The sequence below is a fragment of the Lithobates pipiens genome, unplaced genomic scaffold, assembly GCF_037356315.1.
Source record: "Lithobates pipiens isolate NorthernLeopardFrog02 unplaced genomic scaffold, aLitPip1_a1.2 Scaffold_23, whole genome shotgun sequence".
Lineage (NCBI taxonomy): Eukaryota > Metazoa > Chordata > Amphibia > Anura > Ranidae > Lithobates > Lithobates pipiens.
The window spans coordinates 82,244,067-82,263,579 of NW_027507785.1; the positions used below are offsets into that span (position 1 = coordinate 82,244,067).

The window sequence follows — 19,513 nt, forward strand, 5'->3', positions numbered from 1 at the left end:
ATATGTTCACACTACAAATTTACAGCAATACTGCCATAATGAGATATAGAGACACTCTAGTGAAAAAAAAAAAGGATTTCAAGCATTAAGAATGATTATTGTAAACAGCAGGGGCGGACTGACCATTCGCCCACTCAGGCACTGCCCGAGGGCCCCGGGCCACTGGGGGGCCCCCTCAGGGTTGCCAGCCTCAGTAAAATCAGGGACAGTATGTAAAAATCTGTGTTTTTGTTTACATCTGTTTCTGAAATGTCCCTTACCGACATCCTTTTGGTCTAAAAATCAAGAGATTATAGCTGCACCACCTTTCCAGTACCTTCTCAGCCAATAGAAACATGTCTGCCTATACAGTGTGTACATGTATGTGTATACTGTGTGATTGTATACTGTGTGTGTGTATACTGTGTGGCCCCATAATCTCTGATTGCCTGGGGGCCCCATAATCTCCTGGGGGCCCCATGAGTGGTCAGTCCGCCCCTGGTAAACAGCATTTTTGGGTGCCCAGCTTTCAGTAATGCGACTCTTGTTATAAATACTGTGTGTGTGTGTGTGTGTGTGTGTGTATATATATATATAAAATAAATTATATATATATATATATATATATATATATATATATATATATAAATCTTTACTTTGCATGGGCCCCTCTCCACAATAAGGTTAACTGCTTGTTTCACCTACAGGATAATGAATAAGGCGATATGCTTCTTACACCCTAGCTTCCCTGGCAGCCAGCACCGTCCCCTGGGTTGTCTGCCTATTCCCATACAATTCAGGACCTCTTCTCTGTCTATTCCCATACAGTGCAGGGCCTCTTCTCTTCGCTGCCTGTCTAGTTGCTGCTCTAGGACATCATCCCCTACAATGCAGGACGACATTAAAGAGCTGCAAACTGGTCAGGCAGCGAAGGGAAGATGTTTCAGGGGACCGGTCGCAGGAAGAGGAGAAATAATTCCCTGGGCCAAGCGTACATTTACCAAAAATCTTTACCCTTGCAGTATGTCCCCCTCCCCGCTGTAAGGGTAAAGGTTTTTGGTCCTCAGAGTTTAGCTTACATATTATCAGTAAATTAACTTTAAAACAAGCTATCCATAACCTCTCAAAGTGCTTTTAATCAAGATCCTCAAAGATCATAATAAGACTATAGAGTTAGGTTTCAGATATTTTCTAAGGGCTCATTCACAGCACTGGGGTGCGTTAAGGAAGTCAATTTAAAATCAAGTGGCTGCCAATGCACCACAATGCACCAAAAAATGGTACAGGGACCATTTTTGGCAGCACACCACAACACACGTTAGGGCGTTGCTCTAGACTGCATGAATGGTGAACTTGTTCCATATAATGAACTTGGTGTTGAGTTATTCACTTTAAGGTCATCACAGAGGACAAGGGGGCGCTCTTTACCTCTGGAGAAAAAGAGATTTAACCTCCAAATACAGAAAGACTTCTTCACAATAAAAGCTGTGAAGATGTGGAATACACTCCCTCAAGACCTGGTTCTGGCAAGCTTAGAAGATTGTTTTAAAAAAGGGCCTGGATTCTTTCTTAGGTACACATAATATACTGGATATTAACATGTATAGGTAAAGTTGATCCAGGGAATATCCTATTGCCTCTTGGGGGGTCAGGAAGGATATTTGTATACCTGCTGCAGCAAATTGTATCATGCATTGTTGTTGTTTTTTGCTTTCCTCTGGATTAATTTTGGGTTTAGGATTGTGTACTATATATAGGATTGTATAATTTTTGTTTCACCTTCTTTTGGTTGATTTGGATTTGTGTATTTTTTCAACTGGTCTATGTGACTATGTAACTATGAATGAGGCTGTGGGGGTTACATAGTTACATAGTTAGTAAGGCTGAATAAAGATGGATTTGTGTCTATTTTCAACTGGTCTATATGACTATGAATGAGGCTGTGGGGGTTACATAGTTACATAGTTACGTAGTTAGTAAGGTTGAATAAAGACACCAGTCCATCCAGTTCAAGCTGAGTGAGTGTGCATGTCTACAATTATCCCTGTACATTGCATCTCATTAAGATGATCATCTATTATATTATTATTTATTTAAGGTACCCATATAGCACTGTCAATTTACACATACATCGCACACTCACATCGGTCCCTAACCTCAAGGAGCCAACAAACCAAGGTTTCCAACTCACATTCATATACTAGGGCCAATTTTGGACAGAAGCCAATTAACCTTCCAGCATGTCTTTGGAGTGTGGGAGGAAACCCATGCAGGCACAGGGAGAACATGCAAACTTCAGGCAGGTAGTGTCATGGTTGGGATTCGAACCAGCGACCCTTTTTACTGCTAGATGAGTTACACTGTGCAGCCCCAACATCATTGTGCTGCCGGTTATTTACAAAAGGAAAATCCACTTTGCACTGCACGTGCAAGGAAAATTAGAAACAGCATTTTAGCTTAATTATGCAAAGAAAGCCACGCTTATGGAATAGGCCACAATCGAACAGTGATATATATGAATATTTATGTACCCCCAGATCCTTTTTCTCTTAATAGTTAATTTCGCAAAATATAAAAATGTAATTGTTTTTATGAGGTTGCTGCCTCCCTGAAAACCACAGGCTGCATTAAACAACCTGGGTTTGAAAATTGAATGATTGTTGTGGGCTGCTGGCGCTACCTCAGGCTGGTGTTAAATCCGAACCTGCCTTAACCATTTATTATCCCTAAAGCTTATATATATAGCATTTTAGCTTGCATGTGATTGGTTGATAATATCAGCAGAGCTTCCCCTCATTTCAGATCTACCCCTTAGATTTAGAGCGACTGCACTTTTAAGTGCACTTGCAGTGCAAAGTAGATTTGCCTTTCGTAAATAACCCCCCTTGCGTGATTGACCAGTCTCTAGAGGCAACACCAGAAATGTTTATAGGGTGACAAGGAACTGGCATGTGCTGCGGCAAGAACTGGGTGTGGCTAAGTAGTGCAAGAGGCGTGGTTTAAAAGCGATAATGTGTGATGTGTACATACAATAACAAAAAGCAGAGCATTATGTCTAGGATGATAGTAGTACTGTAAAATACTGATATGTAAAAACCTCCTTGGCAATATAGAAAAAAAGTCACCTGTTATGTTTTGATCTACAGAGAAAAATTTATTCTACCCTTAAAGTGACACTAAACAATATTTCTATTCTCCATGGTCCATAGTAAATGAGGGGGTAGCAATAAAGGGTGGCTACATTCCTTCATACAGCGGGACCATGGAGAACAAACAGACACCTTCTCACGGGAAGTCAGTTCACAGCAACAAAAAAAAGATTTGGAGATTTGGAAAAGAGTAATACAAGGTACTTTTTGAGTTAAGAATACTATATTATTATTACTATACAGGATTTATATAGCGCCAACAGTTTATGCAGTACTTTACAACATAAATAAATAGAATGTTTTTTTTCAAGAGGAGTTTAATGTTACTGTAATTCATAGACTTCAAGTCTCTGACCAGCAGCCACTCTTACTAATATTATTGCAATAAAATAAAGACATGTCTTACCTAATGTATCACATTTCTCATGGGCTCTGCAAATATCCTGTCTGAATGCAAAGTATGTTTTTATTTAAAAAGTACAAAAGGACATACAAAAATCACAAACACAAAAAACACAATTACACAAATGAAATAAATAATCATGTCTTTCATTTAGGGCTGTTGCTGACATACATATACTCATACAGACATTGCAGACCACATCGTTGTTCTCTAGGGCCTAACAATGCAGAAGGCTCAGCACACCCTGCTTCATAAACATATATGTAGAAAGCCATAGCATTGGGCATTTTTAGCTCGGAGCAAAATGAAAAAAAGTGTACAGTTCAAGTATCTTCTGAACACAGCAAGAAATCATTTTGTACTGTGCTGAGTTATCTTTTAAAAGGCCAAAGATGTCAGAAGTGAAGATGCTGGTAAGATGGAGGTTGAAAAGTCAAGCAGCACTATAATGATTCTGCTGTAGAAAAAAAATACATTTGAGGCTTTTCAGAGGGCAGCAGAGTGAGAATATAGGATTATACTAAACCCTGCTAAGAGCACGCCTGTTTGTCCATTGAGAGAAGGCTTTGAACTATAGATGGTCAATCAGAGAGCATTTTCTAAGCCCTTGTACACACGGTCGGAGATTCCGACAACCAAATCAGTCGGATTTTGTCCGAAACTGTTGCATACACACGGTCGGACAAGGTTGTCGGAAAAAATCCGATCTTTCAGAACGTGATGACGTAATTTCGCTACGATGGGACTACGTTCACGCTAGTAGCCAATAGCTTTGATGTAGGAATTTGATCTGAGCATGCGTGGCACTTTGTCCGATCGGAATCCTCTACACATGATCGGAGTATGTCCGATCGGAGCATTTTGTCGTAAAATATTTCCGGCAAGTTGAAAAATTTGGTCCGACGGATATTCCGACAGAAACAGTCCGATGCAGACCACACACAGTCGGAATATCCGACAAAGCAATCCGATCGGACAACTTTCCGTCGGAATCTCCGACCGTGTGTACAAGGGCTAAGGTGATAACGGTGCCCACAGCATTTGGGGTAAAATGTAAGCATGACCAAATTAGTATGGTTCCCATTCGTTTGGTATAAAGCGACTCTGCCACAAAAAGAAATGCCAGAACAAAAGGTTCACCTGAAAGGAAGAAACTAATCACCAAACTTTTCTGCTGCTCACACCACTGACTGCTACTCTAATAAAGATGGAATAATCCCTAAAAATCTCTTTAGAATCCAACACATCTTGGAATATCTGTCTGTTGTGCCTTCCACTGCACTCAATGGTTCCTCAAGTCAATCTTTATGTCACTATTGTGTTTTTTAGTGATGTACGGTTTGGTGGAAAAAGCCACTGAGAACAGAAAGGGACATAGGAGATTGACACTCCCGTAAGTTGGATTTCTGTAGAGACCTGGAGGTAATTTCTCCTAACTGGAGTGGTCTTTGGTGGCTCAAGTAATAACTCTAATGCCATGTACACACGTCGGAAATTCAGACGGAAAAAGTCCGGATTATATTGTCGGAAAATCCGATCGTGTGTGGGCTCTATCAGACTTTTTCAGTTGGAAATTCCGACGGAAAAAATTTGAGAACAGGATCTAAAATTTTCCGACAAAAAAATCTGATCTGACTTTTTCCGATCGTTTGTAGAGAATTCCAATGAAGTGCCACGCATGCTCAGATCAAATTATGAGACCAAAGCTATTGGCTACTAGTCTCTACGTAGTCCCGTCGTACACAATGAACGTCACCACGTTCTGAACAATCGGATTTTCCGACAACTTTGTCAGCCTGTGTATGCAACACCAGTTTTGGACAAAATCCGTCGGAAAAAATCTGACGGATTTTGTGGTCGGAATGTCCGACTGTGTGTACAAGGCATAATTCTGACATTGATTTTTCAAACAAAGTCACTTTAATCATAAAGGCTATGATAATAAATTATATTTGAATATACTGTGTATACTTTTTGATACCATAATATCAAAAAGTATAGTTTCTCTCTCTAATACTAAGATAGTATGCTACTAATAGTAATGCTAGAATTATTGAGTAGACAGGCTCCAACAGCTCCTGTTTGAGTCTACAGCACAATATCTGCATTCATATACTAGTGTCTTTTCTTTAACATTCACTTGTACTGTGACTATAATGTAGTACTAGAAAATGGCCAAAACCCTCCTGTAGCAGTAGGTACATAGGACTGGCACCAGGTCAGTACTTTATCAGTTTACCAGTATTAATAAAAGTAAGGAATCGCAATTGCGGCATTTCTTCCCTAGTAGTGTGGGCACTTGTGGCAGCCAGTAGTATCTGAACAGCCCAAGACCGGACATGGGAGTCCAGTGTAGATAGGTAGCGAAAAGGAGTTGGACACAAATAATGGATCACTCCTTCAATATTCAGATATCTGAAAGTATCCTGAAGGAGGAAAGTGCGGCATTCTGTGATTGGGTTCCTTTAACCATCTTAAAAGCCTTTCCATCGTTATAGGGCAGGTGCGCCCCCAGAGGGTTATGGAAAACCCAATTTTCTGCACTGCACTCATCATTGGTGGGTACAGCAGGGTCTGCTGGTCAAAAAAAAAAAAAAACAATTTTCATGAAATTTCCAATATTTTCAACTAGATGGTTTTCTACTACGTCCAAATGGGTCAGTGCAACCTACAACCAACAATTTCTATTACCACCATTAAAACTGTGGGTGGTAGGTTGCCTTGAACTATGGTACGTTGCCTAAAATTGTCATGTGCATGGCAAATAAAGCTCATATCAGAGTCAACCATATTCTGGCATGAACCAATAGTTCTAGGGTACCTTAATAATAAGTTGTGGTATACCAATATTTTCTTAGGAACTGAACGGTTGAACAATGGCCCAGAACCATAGTACCAAATAGTACATAGTTATAGCCATAGTTCCACAGAACCAAATAGCACATAGTCATAGCCATAGTGAACGTTGAAATGATAACAGGTGTGTTGAATCTTATGACTCATTTTGTTGATCTCAATATATGTATGCTTGGGTATGGTTTTGATTTTTTTTTAAATTACGTGATGGGAGTAGAATGAAGGGGCCTTGTCAGGATGCAGAATCGCTTCTTTATGGGACCTGTTACAAGCTTTAAATGGAAGCTCTTTATCTCGTAGGCTGCCCATCAGTTCCAGCTGATCTAGAATTAGTATGCAACCTGACAAAGAGAGTGGCAACATTAATCTAGTGCAGGGGTCTCCAAACTTTCTAAAGAAAAAGCCAGTTTACTGTCCTTCAGACTTTAGGGGGTTTGGACTGCGCCCAGTGGGAGTAAACAATGCCTGAACTTTGGTATTGGGGGGAGAAATAGTTGGTGTCAGTGGGCGGAATATTGCCAAATTTTTGTTGTCCAAATTATGCTCCATCGTTGGTGTCAGTGGATGAAATAGTGCCCCATTGTTGGTGTCAGTCGCAGGAATTATGCCCCATTGTTGGTGTCGGGAATAATGCCTCAACGGGTGGATAAAAGCCCCCAGGGCTAGATAAAAGCAAACAAAAGGCCACATCCAGCCAGGGCTGCAGTTTTGAGAACACTGATCTAGTGCTTCTTAACAGGCATTTCATTCACTTTAACAGTTTCAAAATTTTGCATGTAAAAATGTAATGCACGACTCAATTCCAATTAATGCCATCGCTGCCTTCCTAAATCTTGTTTTTTTTCTGCCTTCTACTGTATTTTCTGTTATTTCCATTTGCTGGGGGTAGTGGCTAAGGATTACATACTTTATTTCCACATACCAGACTTTTCCATGCATTAAATCTTAATTCATAAAGCAGTATTTTATTTGTGCACATCTCAGATCCTTGCAGAGGAACACTACCTCAGCTGCGGGATTAACAAGTTGACGTAAGTTTCAGTAAATGAAAAATGTGCCCCTGACAGTGTGTTAAACTAATCGCTCACTTCATTTAGATCAGATTTTGCTTCTCCACCTTTGAGAAATCTGAAAAGCAGAGCCACATCAGCAGAAAATAAACTGTACCTTCTCTGTTCTCTTTAAACAATCATTTTAAAGCTGTCCTCTTCGGGAGTAGATGATGTGAATAGCAGTGAAGGCGAGTAGTACCAGAACACCTGGATATGTCATCACTGCCAGCCTGTTGAAGAGTTATAAGCACTCTGCTCTCATGGCACATATGATGCCAGCTGATCTCCCCAGATCAGGTGGCACACACAGGGTACATTGAACTCTGAGGAGCTTCCAAAAAAGGGAACGATCTTCAAGTGGCCAACATCGATGTGCAGAGGCTACAAGCACACCACTATGGCATCACCATGACTGATGACATAAAACAATGTCATTTATAGCAGTGTCTAAAGAGCTTACACTCTAGATGAAAGCGTACAGGGGCACCTTTGAACAGCAGCATTGTCAGTCTGGGAAGAGGAAAGCGTTAGCTGTACTAGCAAATTTACATACACTAACAAATTGAAGCCAAACTCAAGTTTACACTTTATAAGCAGTTACAGAAAACATTTTGTTTTCTGTTAAGTATAAAGGTTTTACAGAAATAAATAAAAGCTGATAATTGTAAGCACCCTTGCTAATGGTTTGTCCCATCTCTGTAAATGATACATACTGTTGGAGAGCTTGTTCTTTTGAAAGACGAAAGACTTTCTGGCCAGATCACCAGATGAAAATAGAAGAAAGCCTAAAAAGAAGTGTATTCTAAGAAATGGAAAGCTGCAATATAATACATTTTTGGGTTTTAATACCACTTTAAAGGCTAAGTTCACCTTTTGGGAAAAAAAATAATAAACGAATATATTTCTGCAGATAAAAAAATGTGCATTTATTATTTTTTCCAGCAGAAGCCTGAAAGCATTGCGGCATAAAGCTCCTGCAGACTCTCAGTATAGCTGTCTGCCTGTACCTTCCGCGTGGGCCGACAGTTACCAAAGAAAAGGAAAATCAATGAACTACGAGATCGCTCACCATCACCCTCACAATTCATTGAGAACTACAGAACTGTCTGCTGCGATGGAAGACGATACATGTAGTCCATTCATTCACAAATCGCACACATGACACAGCTGTATGGGCAGAGCCTCGCGATATTTAAATTGTGACAGTGGGTGTGGGGAGAAGAGCCCCCACCCACAGTCACAAGAGGGGAATGGGGAAGGGGGGTGCACAGACGTGGGACTTCTGGAACATGTTAATAGGGTGGTAGGGGAACAAAGGGAAGGTAGATAGAAACAGCAAGTTAAGTTGACCTGTTATTTTGTGCTTCAAAAGGAAGGCACAGTTTAATTTAGGCTTTAAAATCTCTATAAGCATGTTGTTACATTTACCAACAACTATGTGATGTAAGGGGCCCTTGGACCTACCTAATAGTTGTTAGTAGACCTATAAGGGCCTCATTTAGAGTCGTGAATGAGACAGATAGGTGCTTTGTTCAGAAGCAGATCAATGCCACCAGTCTGTGATATAGCAGGCATTGTGTATGTGGTCATAAATGCCGTTCCTTACAGGTGATAATAAATGGTGCTGGCCATTGATTAGTACAGGGTACACATCTAGCCACTCCTCCGCTGGCTGTTCACATACATTACGTGCATTCCACCAGCAAGAATGGCAAAATCTTGTCAGTGGCTGTGTGAATGGTCCCAAAGAGATGGTATAATAAGATTTTAATCTGTACGGGCTTCTGAAGAATCTTGTATAATCAGATTGTGAGCTATATGGTCTCCAAATTGCTGCCCTTTGATTGCTTGAGGCATTATTTACCCCGCTGTCAGCTACAGTGGGGAATAGTTCCTGACACTATAATCCTCCTAGTGACACAAATAATGGGGCACTAGTCCACTCATTAATAGTAATGATGGGGCACTATTCCTCCCACTGACATCAATGATTGGGCACAATTTCTCCCTCTCACACCAACAATGGGGTATTATTCCTCCCACTGACATCAACGATTGGGCACTTTTCCTCTCGCTAATACCAATGATGGGACACTATTCCTCCCACTGACACAAATGATGGGGCACTATTTCTCCCACTGACACCAATGATGGGGCACTATTTCTCCCACTGACACCAATGATGGGGCACTATTCCTCCCACTGATACCAATGATCTGGCACTATTCCTCCCACTGACACCAACGATGGGGCACCATTCCTCCCCCCAAAACGGATTGGGCACTGTTTACTCCTACTGACACCAGGCCACTTTTGCTCCCACTGGCCACAGTCTGGCCCCCCTAAAGTTTGAAGGGCAGTAAACTGGACCTTTGTTTAGAAAGTTTGGAAACCCCTGCTGTACATAGTATAACATTAACATTTAAAATGGCTGACAATTTTGTTGTTATATTCATGACAGTTATTACCTTTAATAATATAATGTATTACCATACTAACACAATCTAAGGGAGATAAACAAAATGCAATAGGCTTTTTAATTTGTACAGACACATATAATATGTTCCCACCTTGTGATGAGTACCGCTGTATCGTGGTGTGAGTGATGGCTGTCATCGGGGTAGTTCTGGGATTGTTGCCATATGCAGAAGTTTTTTAATGTAGTTTGGGCATTATAAGAAATGGTTGGACCCTCCTAGTAGGGATAAAGACAAAGAATAGTCTAGTAAAAGCTTGTGAACAGTTTTTCATGCCAAAAACCACACAAGGAAACATCATACCTGTTCATCATGGACGACAGCTAATTTTACTATGGCGATATTGATTAAATTACCGATGCTTGGGTCTTTATAGATAGAGGCTACCTGCAGGAGAGAGAATTAATCAGGATGGTCTTCAAAATCTCATTCAAAATTAACCAAGCGTTACTGTTATTCACACACCGCAAGGAATTCATTGTGTGAACTGTCTTGAGGATAAAACAGATTGCGAGTTGAAAGGTTTTAAGTAATAAAGTATAGGGAAACCCTAAATCATTTTTTTCAGTATGTTTGCCATCATGGCTCATTGTTTACAATATTCTTAAAGTAGAACTAAAGGCTAAACCTTTTTTGGATAGAGTAGAGTAGATTAAGGTTATAACCCTCTCAGTTTTTTTGCCATCTGTGCTCCATTAAAGCGGAGTTCCACCCAAAAATGGAACTTCCTCTTTAACCTCCCTAGCGGTAATCTCGAGTCTGGCTCGGGTTGGGATTTTACTAACACAAGCGGTAACCCCGAGCCAGACTCGGGATCACATCGCTGGATGCAGGGGAGGACACAGGGAGAGTTACTTACCTTGTCCCCTGGATCCAGCAATGTCCTCCGCGCTGGTGATCGAGCTGTCCTCCACTCGATTCACACAGTGCCGAATGCCGCCGAGCTCCGTTCCCTGTGACGTTACGGTGCACGGGAGCGGAGATCAGCGGCAAATTAAAAAAAGTAAAAAGACACAAAACACACACAGCACTGTAATTTTACAGATTACAGTACTGTATTAAAAAATTACACACTCCCTTTGTCCCTAGTGGTCTGTGCAGTGCCCTGCATGCACTTTTATATTATAAAAACAGTTTTTTCTGCCTGAAATTTGGAGATTGTCCATAGCAACCAGAAAGTGTCCCTTTTCCAGTGTTTTAGGATTTGATTACATTATTGAATCATTTTTATTATTCTTTATTATATTATAAACTTTATCATACCCGGGATGTCTGCTAGACTCTGGTTTGAACAGATTTAAGAGAGTTATTCCTAAGAATTACAGGACTACAATATAAAACGCCAAATTTCCATGCAAAATAATTGTACCGCTTTCAGCACCTAAAACCAGAATGCATCATACCGCCAGGGAGGTTAAGGGAAGGTGACCCCCTGACATGTCACATTTGGCATGTCATTTTTTTTTGGGGGGGGGGGGGGGGGCGGAGTGGAGTTCCAGCACCCACTTCCTCCCAGGGCACCGCGGCACCGGAAGTAAGTTCACCTTTCCCCCCTCCCTCTTGGCAATCATCTGGGACACGTCACAGGTCCCAGATGTTTGCCCGGCCAGTCACAGAGCGGCTCATGCATGCGCAGCGCGTGCCGGGATGTAAAGCCACAGCTGGGTATCCACTGTGACAATGCCGGCACCGCAGAAAGGAGGGGGTGAAAAGCAGGGCTTCGTTCCCCCGCATCGCTGGACCCTGGGACAGGTAAGTGTCCGATTATTAAGTTGGCAGCTGCAGTATTTGTAGCTGCTGACTTTTAACTTTTTTGTTTAGTCGGAAATCTGCTTTAACCACTTTCAGACCGGACCATTTTGCAGGCTTAAAGCGGGAGTCCGCCGGGACTCCGCGTTTTGTTTTTTTTTAAAAGCCAGCAGCTACAAATACTGCAGCTGCTGACTTTTAAAATAGTGACACTTACCTGTCCAGCGCGCCCGCGATGTCGGCACCCGAAGCCGATCTCTAGATCGTCTTGTCGGGTGCTGCCGCCGCCATCTTGGGTATGGGAATCAGGAAATGGAGCCTTTCGGCTTCATTTCCCGGTTCCCTACTGCGCATGCGCGAATCACGCTGCGCAATAAGGATGGTCCCCGCTGCCACTGGGATCTGTGTGTTTCCCAGCAGGCAGCGGGGCACTTGCGGAAAGGGGCGGGCACTTGCGGAAAGGGGCGTAATCTACCCCCCTTTCCGCAGAGAGCTATCCCGGAAGTGGGTGCAGAATACCTGTACTGTACAGGTATCTGCACCCCCCTCCCCCCTGAAAGGTGCCAATTGTGGCGCCGGAGGGGGAGAGGGTTCCGATGAGCGGAGGTCCACTTTAGGGTGGACCTCCGCTTTAAGACCAGACCACTTTTTGCAATTCGGCACTGCGTCACTTTAACTGACAATTGCGCGGTCGTGCGACGTGGCTCCCAAACAAAATTGACATCCTTTTTTTCCCACAAATAGAGCTTTCTTTTGGAGGTATTTGATCACCTCTGCGGTTTTTATTTTTTGTGCTATAAACAAAAATAGAGCGGCAATTTTGAAAAAAAAGATGCATAATTTTTTTACTTTTTGTTATAATCAATATCCCCCAAAAATATATAAAAACATTTTTTTCCCTCAGTTTAGGCCGATATGTATTCTTCTACATATTTTTGGTAAAAAAAATCGCAACATGCGATTATTGATTGGTTTGCGCAAAAGTTATAGCGTTTACAAAATAGGGGATAGTTTTATGGCATTTTTATTAATATTTTTTTTTTTACTAGCAATGGTGGCGATCAGCGATTTTTATTGTGACTGCGACATTGTGGCAGACACATCGGGCATTTCTGACACATTTTGGGACCATTGTCATTTTTTTTTTTTGTTTAATTTGTGTTTATTAGAGAATAAAGCATAAGAAAACAGTGACATACAGTGTAATGTCAGCAATATACCATACATAGTGAGTAACATCAGGGTTACAAAAGATACATATGACGGAACATGTAACTATAACTCGCTAACCACACACTTCAACTAGCGAGCTTCTGAGTACCAGCGAAGCACACCCAATATGTATAACAGAAGTGTTCTCCGACCCAAGTAATTGGGTAGTAGTTTTACAATCCTGCAACCCTTGATGGACCAACCAACGTGTTTTAAACCAAGTCACTGAAGAAAAAGGAAAAGACGAAAGAAAGAAAAGAAGACAAAGAGAGAGTATAGTCAAAGAGAGTAAAGAGAGGGGGGATGAAGAAAGAAAAAAAAAAAGGGAAAGGGGGGGTGACAGAGGGGGGGGAAGAGAAGAAGAGGGGAGCTGCCCGGTCCTGTCTCGAACCAGAAAATAAATAACACACACAAAAAAATAAAAAAATAAAGAAAGAATTACATCAAAACCTAAGGGTTCACCCAGGTTGCGCCATTATTTGCACATAATCTGATGTGTACTTAAAGGCTACCCAGCAGGCCCAAATCCGTTTCCCCAAGTCTGCTTTTCCTCGGAGGGAGTAGGTAAGATCTTCCAGATGATACGTACGATCCACCTCCAGCAGCCATTGGCGTAGGGATGGGATCGTGGATTGCTTCCACTGACGTGGAATAAGCGCTTTTGCAGCGTTAAGCAAGTGAGGGGTCACAGACTTCTTATAGGACCCTGCTGGGGAGCCTGTGCAGTGAAATAGTATTACCCAGGGATCATTCGGAACCTCATACCCTAAAATAACCTTCAGCCAGTGTAAAACTGTTACCCAATACGGTCTGATCAGGGGACAAAACCACCAGATATGGGCGTGAGAGGCACATTCCCCACAACCTCTCCAACAGAGAGGTGACGTTTGCGGGAAGAGTTTATGCAGGACAACCGGGGTATAATGCCATCTCGTTAACAACTTATAGTTCACTTCTGCAGTCCTTGAAGCCGTAGAAGACAAGTGGGCCATGGACAAGATAGTGAATTTTTGTGCCTCCGAGATCGTGCTGTGCAAATCGTGCTCCCAATTGGCCAAAAAGGTGGGGGTACCAGTAGTCGACAGAAGCTGAAAGGTGTGGTAAAAAAAGGACAAGGGTCGCTCCACCGGTTGGTCTTCTAGAAAAGCAGATTCAATGGGAGTTAAATCCGAAAGAGAGCGAAGAGGTTTCGGGAGGGAATGAACAAAATCCACTAGTTGTCTGTAAGTCCATTGATCCATAAGAGTCGCCCGCGCAGAGGGTATCAGTTGCGGCAAGGGTAAAATACCCGCATGGTTGGCAACATGGTGCAAAAGGGGTGAATCCGCCAGCTGCCAGGAATAGATTCTGGGGTCAATATTTCCCGGGGGGAAGTAGTTATGGCCGGTCAAAGGCATGATGGGGGAGTTAAAGAGCCACCCGTGTTTTCTACAGAGCAAGTCCCAGTTCCGGAGAGTAGAGTGGGTCAGAGTGGAGGTATTGGGAGCCACCGACCTATATTTCTGGGGAATCCAAACTAGAGTGTATAAGTCAGTGCCGCTGAGTGCATGGTCGAGAGAAACCCACAGTTTTGAGTTTTTATGAAATTTCCAATCTGAAATCCTGCATAAGACAGTAGCCATATAATACAATTTAACATTCGGCAGAGCCAAACCCCCCAGCCGCTTGGGCCTATATAAAAGGGCTCTGGACAACCTCGGACGCCTTCTGCTCCACACGTACTGACCAATCAGAGACTCCAAGAGCACGAAAAAACTCGCCGGGATACCCACAGGGACCATCTGGAAGAGGAACAACACCCTGGGCAGGACATTCATTTTAATCACTCCAATCTTACCTAGCCATGAATGAGCAACCTGTGACCAGCGACGTAGATCAGATCTAATGGCGTTAATGAGGGGAATGTAATTAGCACTAAAGAGGGCTTGGGGCTTGGAGGTAAGATAAATACCTAAGTACTTCATTTTGTGGGCTTGCCATGTAAATGGGAAGGAAGCTTGGAGACGACGAACCTCCTCCACCGGGACGGTGACATTTAAAATTTCCGATTTGGACATGTTGATTTTAAAATTGGATATAAGGCCGAACTGTGAGAAGGCAGACATCAAATTGGGGAGGGTAATCATGGGTTGTTGGACATAAAACAGGATGTCATCGGCATAGGCCGCATATTTGTGTTCGGTAGCTGCAACAGTGATCCCATGAATGTTCGGGTTATTTTTAATTGTGGAGAGGAAGGGTTCTAAAGAGATGGCGAAGAGTAGCGGGGAGAGGGGGCACCCCTGCCGCGTACCATTATATAGCGTAAACGAGTCGCTTAAGGAGCCATTAACCCGGATTTGAGCCGTTGGGGACTGATATAAAGCCGCGATATGGGACAAGAGAGTCCGCCCGACTCCCAGATGAGATAGGGTAGCCATCAGATACTCCCAGTCCACCCTGTCAAACGCTTTTTCAGCATCCGTGGAAAGTAACAGGGTGGACTGGGAGGTCTTCCGCACATAGTCCATCAATGAGAAAGTGCGAAGGGCATTGTCACGTGCCTCCCTACCCGGAATAAACCCAGTCTGCGCATTAGAAACCCAGCGCGGGAGGAGAGGGAGTAACCGATTCGCAAGAACTTTAGCGTATAATTTAGCATCTAAGTTCAGGAGGGATATTGGGCGATAGCTCCCGCATAGGCTAGGATCTTTCTCCGGCTTAGGAAGCACAGAGATATGTGCGTGCAAAGTTTCAGGGCGAAAAGACCCCCCCTCGATATCGTGTTCGCGTAGGAGGCAAGGCGGGGCAGCAAGGTCCCTGCAAAGGTTTTATAATACAAGGCCGTAAAGCCATCCGGACCAGGGGCCTTGCCACTCGCCATAGCTCTCAGTGCCACACTGAACTCCTGGACCGAGAGTTCCCCATCCAAAGAGTCAAGGACCGCCGGGTCCAGCCTGGGCAAATCCGCCTGCTGTAAATACTCCCGGATTAAAGACTTTTTAGCCTCCACATCCGGCACCGCTGAGGGGACTCGGTATAGATCTTGATAAAATGCCTGGAATTCTTTGGCAATTCCGGAGGTCTCATACGTAAGTGTATCAGAAGGTGTTTTAATTTTTTCAATATACGTCCTAGTCTTAGTCAGACGTAGGGAGCGCGCCAGTAGCCTCCCCGGCTTGTTACTCCACTCGTGATAAGTTTGGGACACTCTACGGGCTTCTCGCTTCCATTGCTCATGGAATAAAACCTTCAATTCCTCCCTTTTCTCTGTTAGTAAGTGAAGGGTAGCTTGCGCCAGGCTGGCCTTATGTTGGGATTCAAGAGAAGCAATGTCCGACAGTAGCTTAGACTGTCGCAATACCGCTTCCCTTTTCCTCCTAGCCCCTAACTCCATAAACTTACCCCGTATGTGGGCCTTATGGGCTTCCCAAAGTGTTCCCGGGGAAATGTCCGGTTGGGCATTATCGAGAAAATATTGGGTGAGTTCATCCCGCATAGATATGATGTCTGCCTCCTCACTAATCAGGCTCTCATTCAACTTCCAGTTGGTAGCTTTATGGGGCAGTGAAGAAATATTAAGGGTAAGTAAAATAGGGGCATGGTCCGACAGGGGCGAAGATGCGATACTGGAATTTGCCAAGAGAGAAAGATGGTGATGGTCAAGGAAGAAATAGTCAATCCTGGAGTAAGATTGGTGAACACTCGAGAAATATGAGTAGTCCCTTGCCCTCGGATGCATTGTCCTCCAAACCTCAATTAACTGAGCGTCAAAGAGGCGTTTACGTATAAACGCCAGGCTTTTATATGAAACCGAGGACCTCCCCAGGGAGGTATCAAGCACGGGTTCTAACGGAGTATTAAAGTCCCCGGCTAGGACAACGCATCCGCTAGCAAAGTCCCTCAGCCTTCTCAGCGTCGCGGCTATAAAGGTGGCCTGGTCACGGTTCGGTGCATAGAGGGTCGCCAGCGTACACTGCAGTCCCCCTAGGCTACCCTTAAGGAACAGAAAGCGTCCGAGTGGGTCACATAACATGTCAATCAAATGAAAAGGAGTACCCCTGCGGAACCCTATGGCCACACCTTTTGCTTTGTGCACATCAGATAGGCTATAATACCACGTGGGGTATTGCGGCGAGAACAACTTCACCGACGAGGTGTGAGTGAGATGGGTTTCCTGCAGGAAGACCACGTCCCCCCGCAGGCGATTCAGTTCCCGGTATAAGTTATGGCGTTTACCAGGGGCGTGTAGGCCCCGCACATTAAATGATAACAATTCTAACGTGGCCATAGGTTACCGCCAAAGTCTAGAACAAATATACTGCAATCACGAGACAGGACCAGAGGCAGAGGGGTAGGGAGACAGAGGGGGAAAGAGAGAGGGTGAGAAAAAGGCGGAAGAGAAGAGATAGAGAAGGGAGAAGAGAGAGAGAACAGGTCAGCAATAACAATAGCCACCATCTCCTCGGCACCGGGGGCCGAAGCCCCAATCAGTCCGAGGGCAACATGAGCTCGCAGCCGTCTGCACTGAAGCGCGGGGGCAATCGGACAAGCCCCCACCTCCCCACCCCCCGCCGAGAGCCCGGCAGAGGTCCGGAGATAAGAATCCATCCGACGCCCCCTCTCCAGGTACAAGGAGGGGCCAGCCAGCAGCAGTCCACGGCCACCCATAACAGGCGTGACATGCCGTAGCCCCGACCCCCACCCCCATATATCAAACATATAATCGCACTTATGCATAGAAGCACCTTGCTTAAGGAAACACTAAAGTAAATGAACCACCCCTAGTAACTAAACATAAAACCAGAGGCAAAATTGGAAATAAGGAACACAAGCTTCCCACATGCACATTTATCCTATGATATAAGGAAGGAAGTAAGTAAGTAACCACCAGTCATAAGTCTCACAGGCACATGTTCCAAGAATCCCGGGCAGCTCCGGGCCCCCCTGCTGCGCACACAACGTGCAACGCAGCAAGTAAGGGCGTAAGTGCAAAAAAAATTGTGAACCAAAAATAGAACCAAAAAAAGAAAAAAGAAAAAGAACAGACAACACGAAAAAGGAATGTAGGCACGGTAATGCACTAAAATGTACTTGCGGAACCAGGTACGACCGGTCGATAGGACCAAACATCTGATCTAAAGGTAATAGCCAGCATGCACACTACGGCTGACTAGCCGGCAAGCCGAAGGAAGGAGCACGTTGCTTGCGAGACACCTTTTGCCATGTCGCCTCAGGGGTGTTCTCCAGAGGCGGTATGCCTTCCTGCCAGCCCGGGAGCTCAGGACGAGAGATGTTAAGATCTGCACAGAATTTCTCAAGGTCCTCAGGGAACCGCAGAATCACCGTTTTCCCATCTCTATGAGCAATTAGGGCAGCCGGGAAGCCCCATCGGTAATTGATGGAGGCCGAGCGCAGCTGTTCAGTTAGGGGCCGCAGGGCCCTGCGGCGTTCCAGCGTCTCCCTGGCCAGATCGGGGAAGAAAGAAAGCGATGCTCCGTCAAAGTCCAGCACCTGCGTCCCCTTAAGCTTCTGCATAATGCGATCCTTTTCCTCAAAGTAATGAACCCTGCAGATCACATCCCGCGGATTGTCCACATCCATGTTACGTGGCCTAAGGGCCCTATGCACGCGGTCAATTTTTAAGGGATGATCTGCTGCATTCCCTAGGAGGCCGTTGAAAATACCCCGGACCGTAGGGAGAAGATCCTCATCACCGGTCGCCTCCGGCAAACCCCGGATACGGATGTTGTTCCGGCGGTTCCGATTTTCCTGGTCCTCGATCTTGTAAAGGGCCGACCGGTGGGCTATAGCCAGGGAACGGGTGGTCGTCTGTAAAGATCTAATGGCGGTTGCGTGCTTGTCCAAGCGTAGCTCCGTCTCCTCCACGCGGTCCAACACTTGCGCCAGGTCCGAACGGACAGCGGACACTTCCCGCTTAATAGACTTTTCGAGCCCCATGAGCATGGAGGCCAGCTCAGACTTGGTGGGGAGACCGCTCACCAGTGCTGCTACCTCCGAATGTCGCGGTTCACGGTCTTCATCCGCAGATCCCGCCGACGAGGCCGGGGATTGAGCTCTGTGATCAGGCCTGAGGCGGTGGGCGGGGCCAGCAAGCCCGCTCGAGTTCAGGGGAGAGCGGCCTAGACCATCCATGTCACCCACCTCGTCCGGCTCCGCCAGAAAGCGCTTAATCGATCCATCGGGAGCGCCCTTTTTCGGCAGGGACTTGCCTGTTTTCCTGCCCATCGTGCCCGAGCGTGCTGAGGGGTTCATGCGGTGGTAAGGTGCGTTATAAGCGGGGTCAGGGCCGGAGCTCAGAGCCGACACGTCTTCACTGCTGCATAGCGAAACCACGCCCCCGGGACCATTGTCATTTATACAGCGATCAGTGCTATACAAATGCATTGATTCCTGTGTACATGACACTGGCAGTGAAGGGGTTAACCAGGGGGTGGCAGTGTAGGGGATACGTGTTCCTAGGGGCGTGTTACTAACTGTGGGGGGCTGGGCTTTGTGTTAGTGAACACTGATCTCTGCTCCAATCACATGGTGCAGAGATCAGCGTCACTTGTTGCTAGGCAGAACAAGGAGATGCTGTTTACAACGGCATCTCCCCGTTCAGCCGCCCCGTGAGATGATCGCAGGTATCCCCGC

At 44.8% G+C, this 19,513-nt stretch overlaps 1 protein-coding gene across 1 annotated transcript in view; it reads right to left on the bottom strand.

Moving 5' to 3' along the window:
- ADAMTS9 (ADAM metallopeptidase with thrombospondin type 1 motif 9) overlaps positions 1-19,513 on the bottom strand; it is a 357,655-nt gene that overhangs the window by 249,530 nt on the left and 88,612 nt on the right. Inside the window, exons 5-7 of the mRNA XM_077451954.1 lie at positions 10,220-10,303; positions 10,010-10,134; positions 3,535-3,575 (exon numbers count right to left, since the gene is read on the bottom strand). Coding sequence (XP_077308080.1) covers positions 3,535-3,575; positions 10,010-10,134; positions 10,220-10,303 — 250 coding nt within the window. The remainder of the gene's footprint in view (positions 1-3,534; positions 3,576-10,009; positions 10,135-10,219; positions 10,304-19,513) is intronic.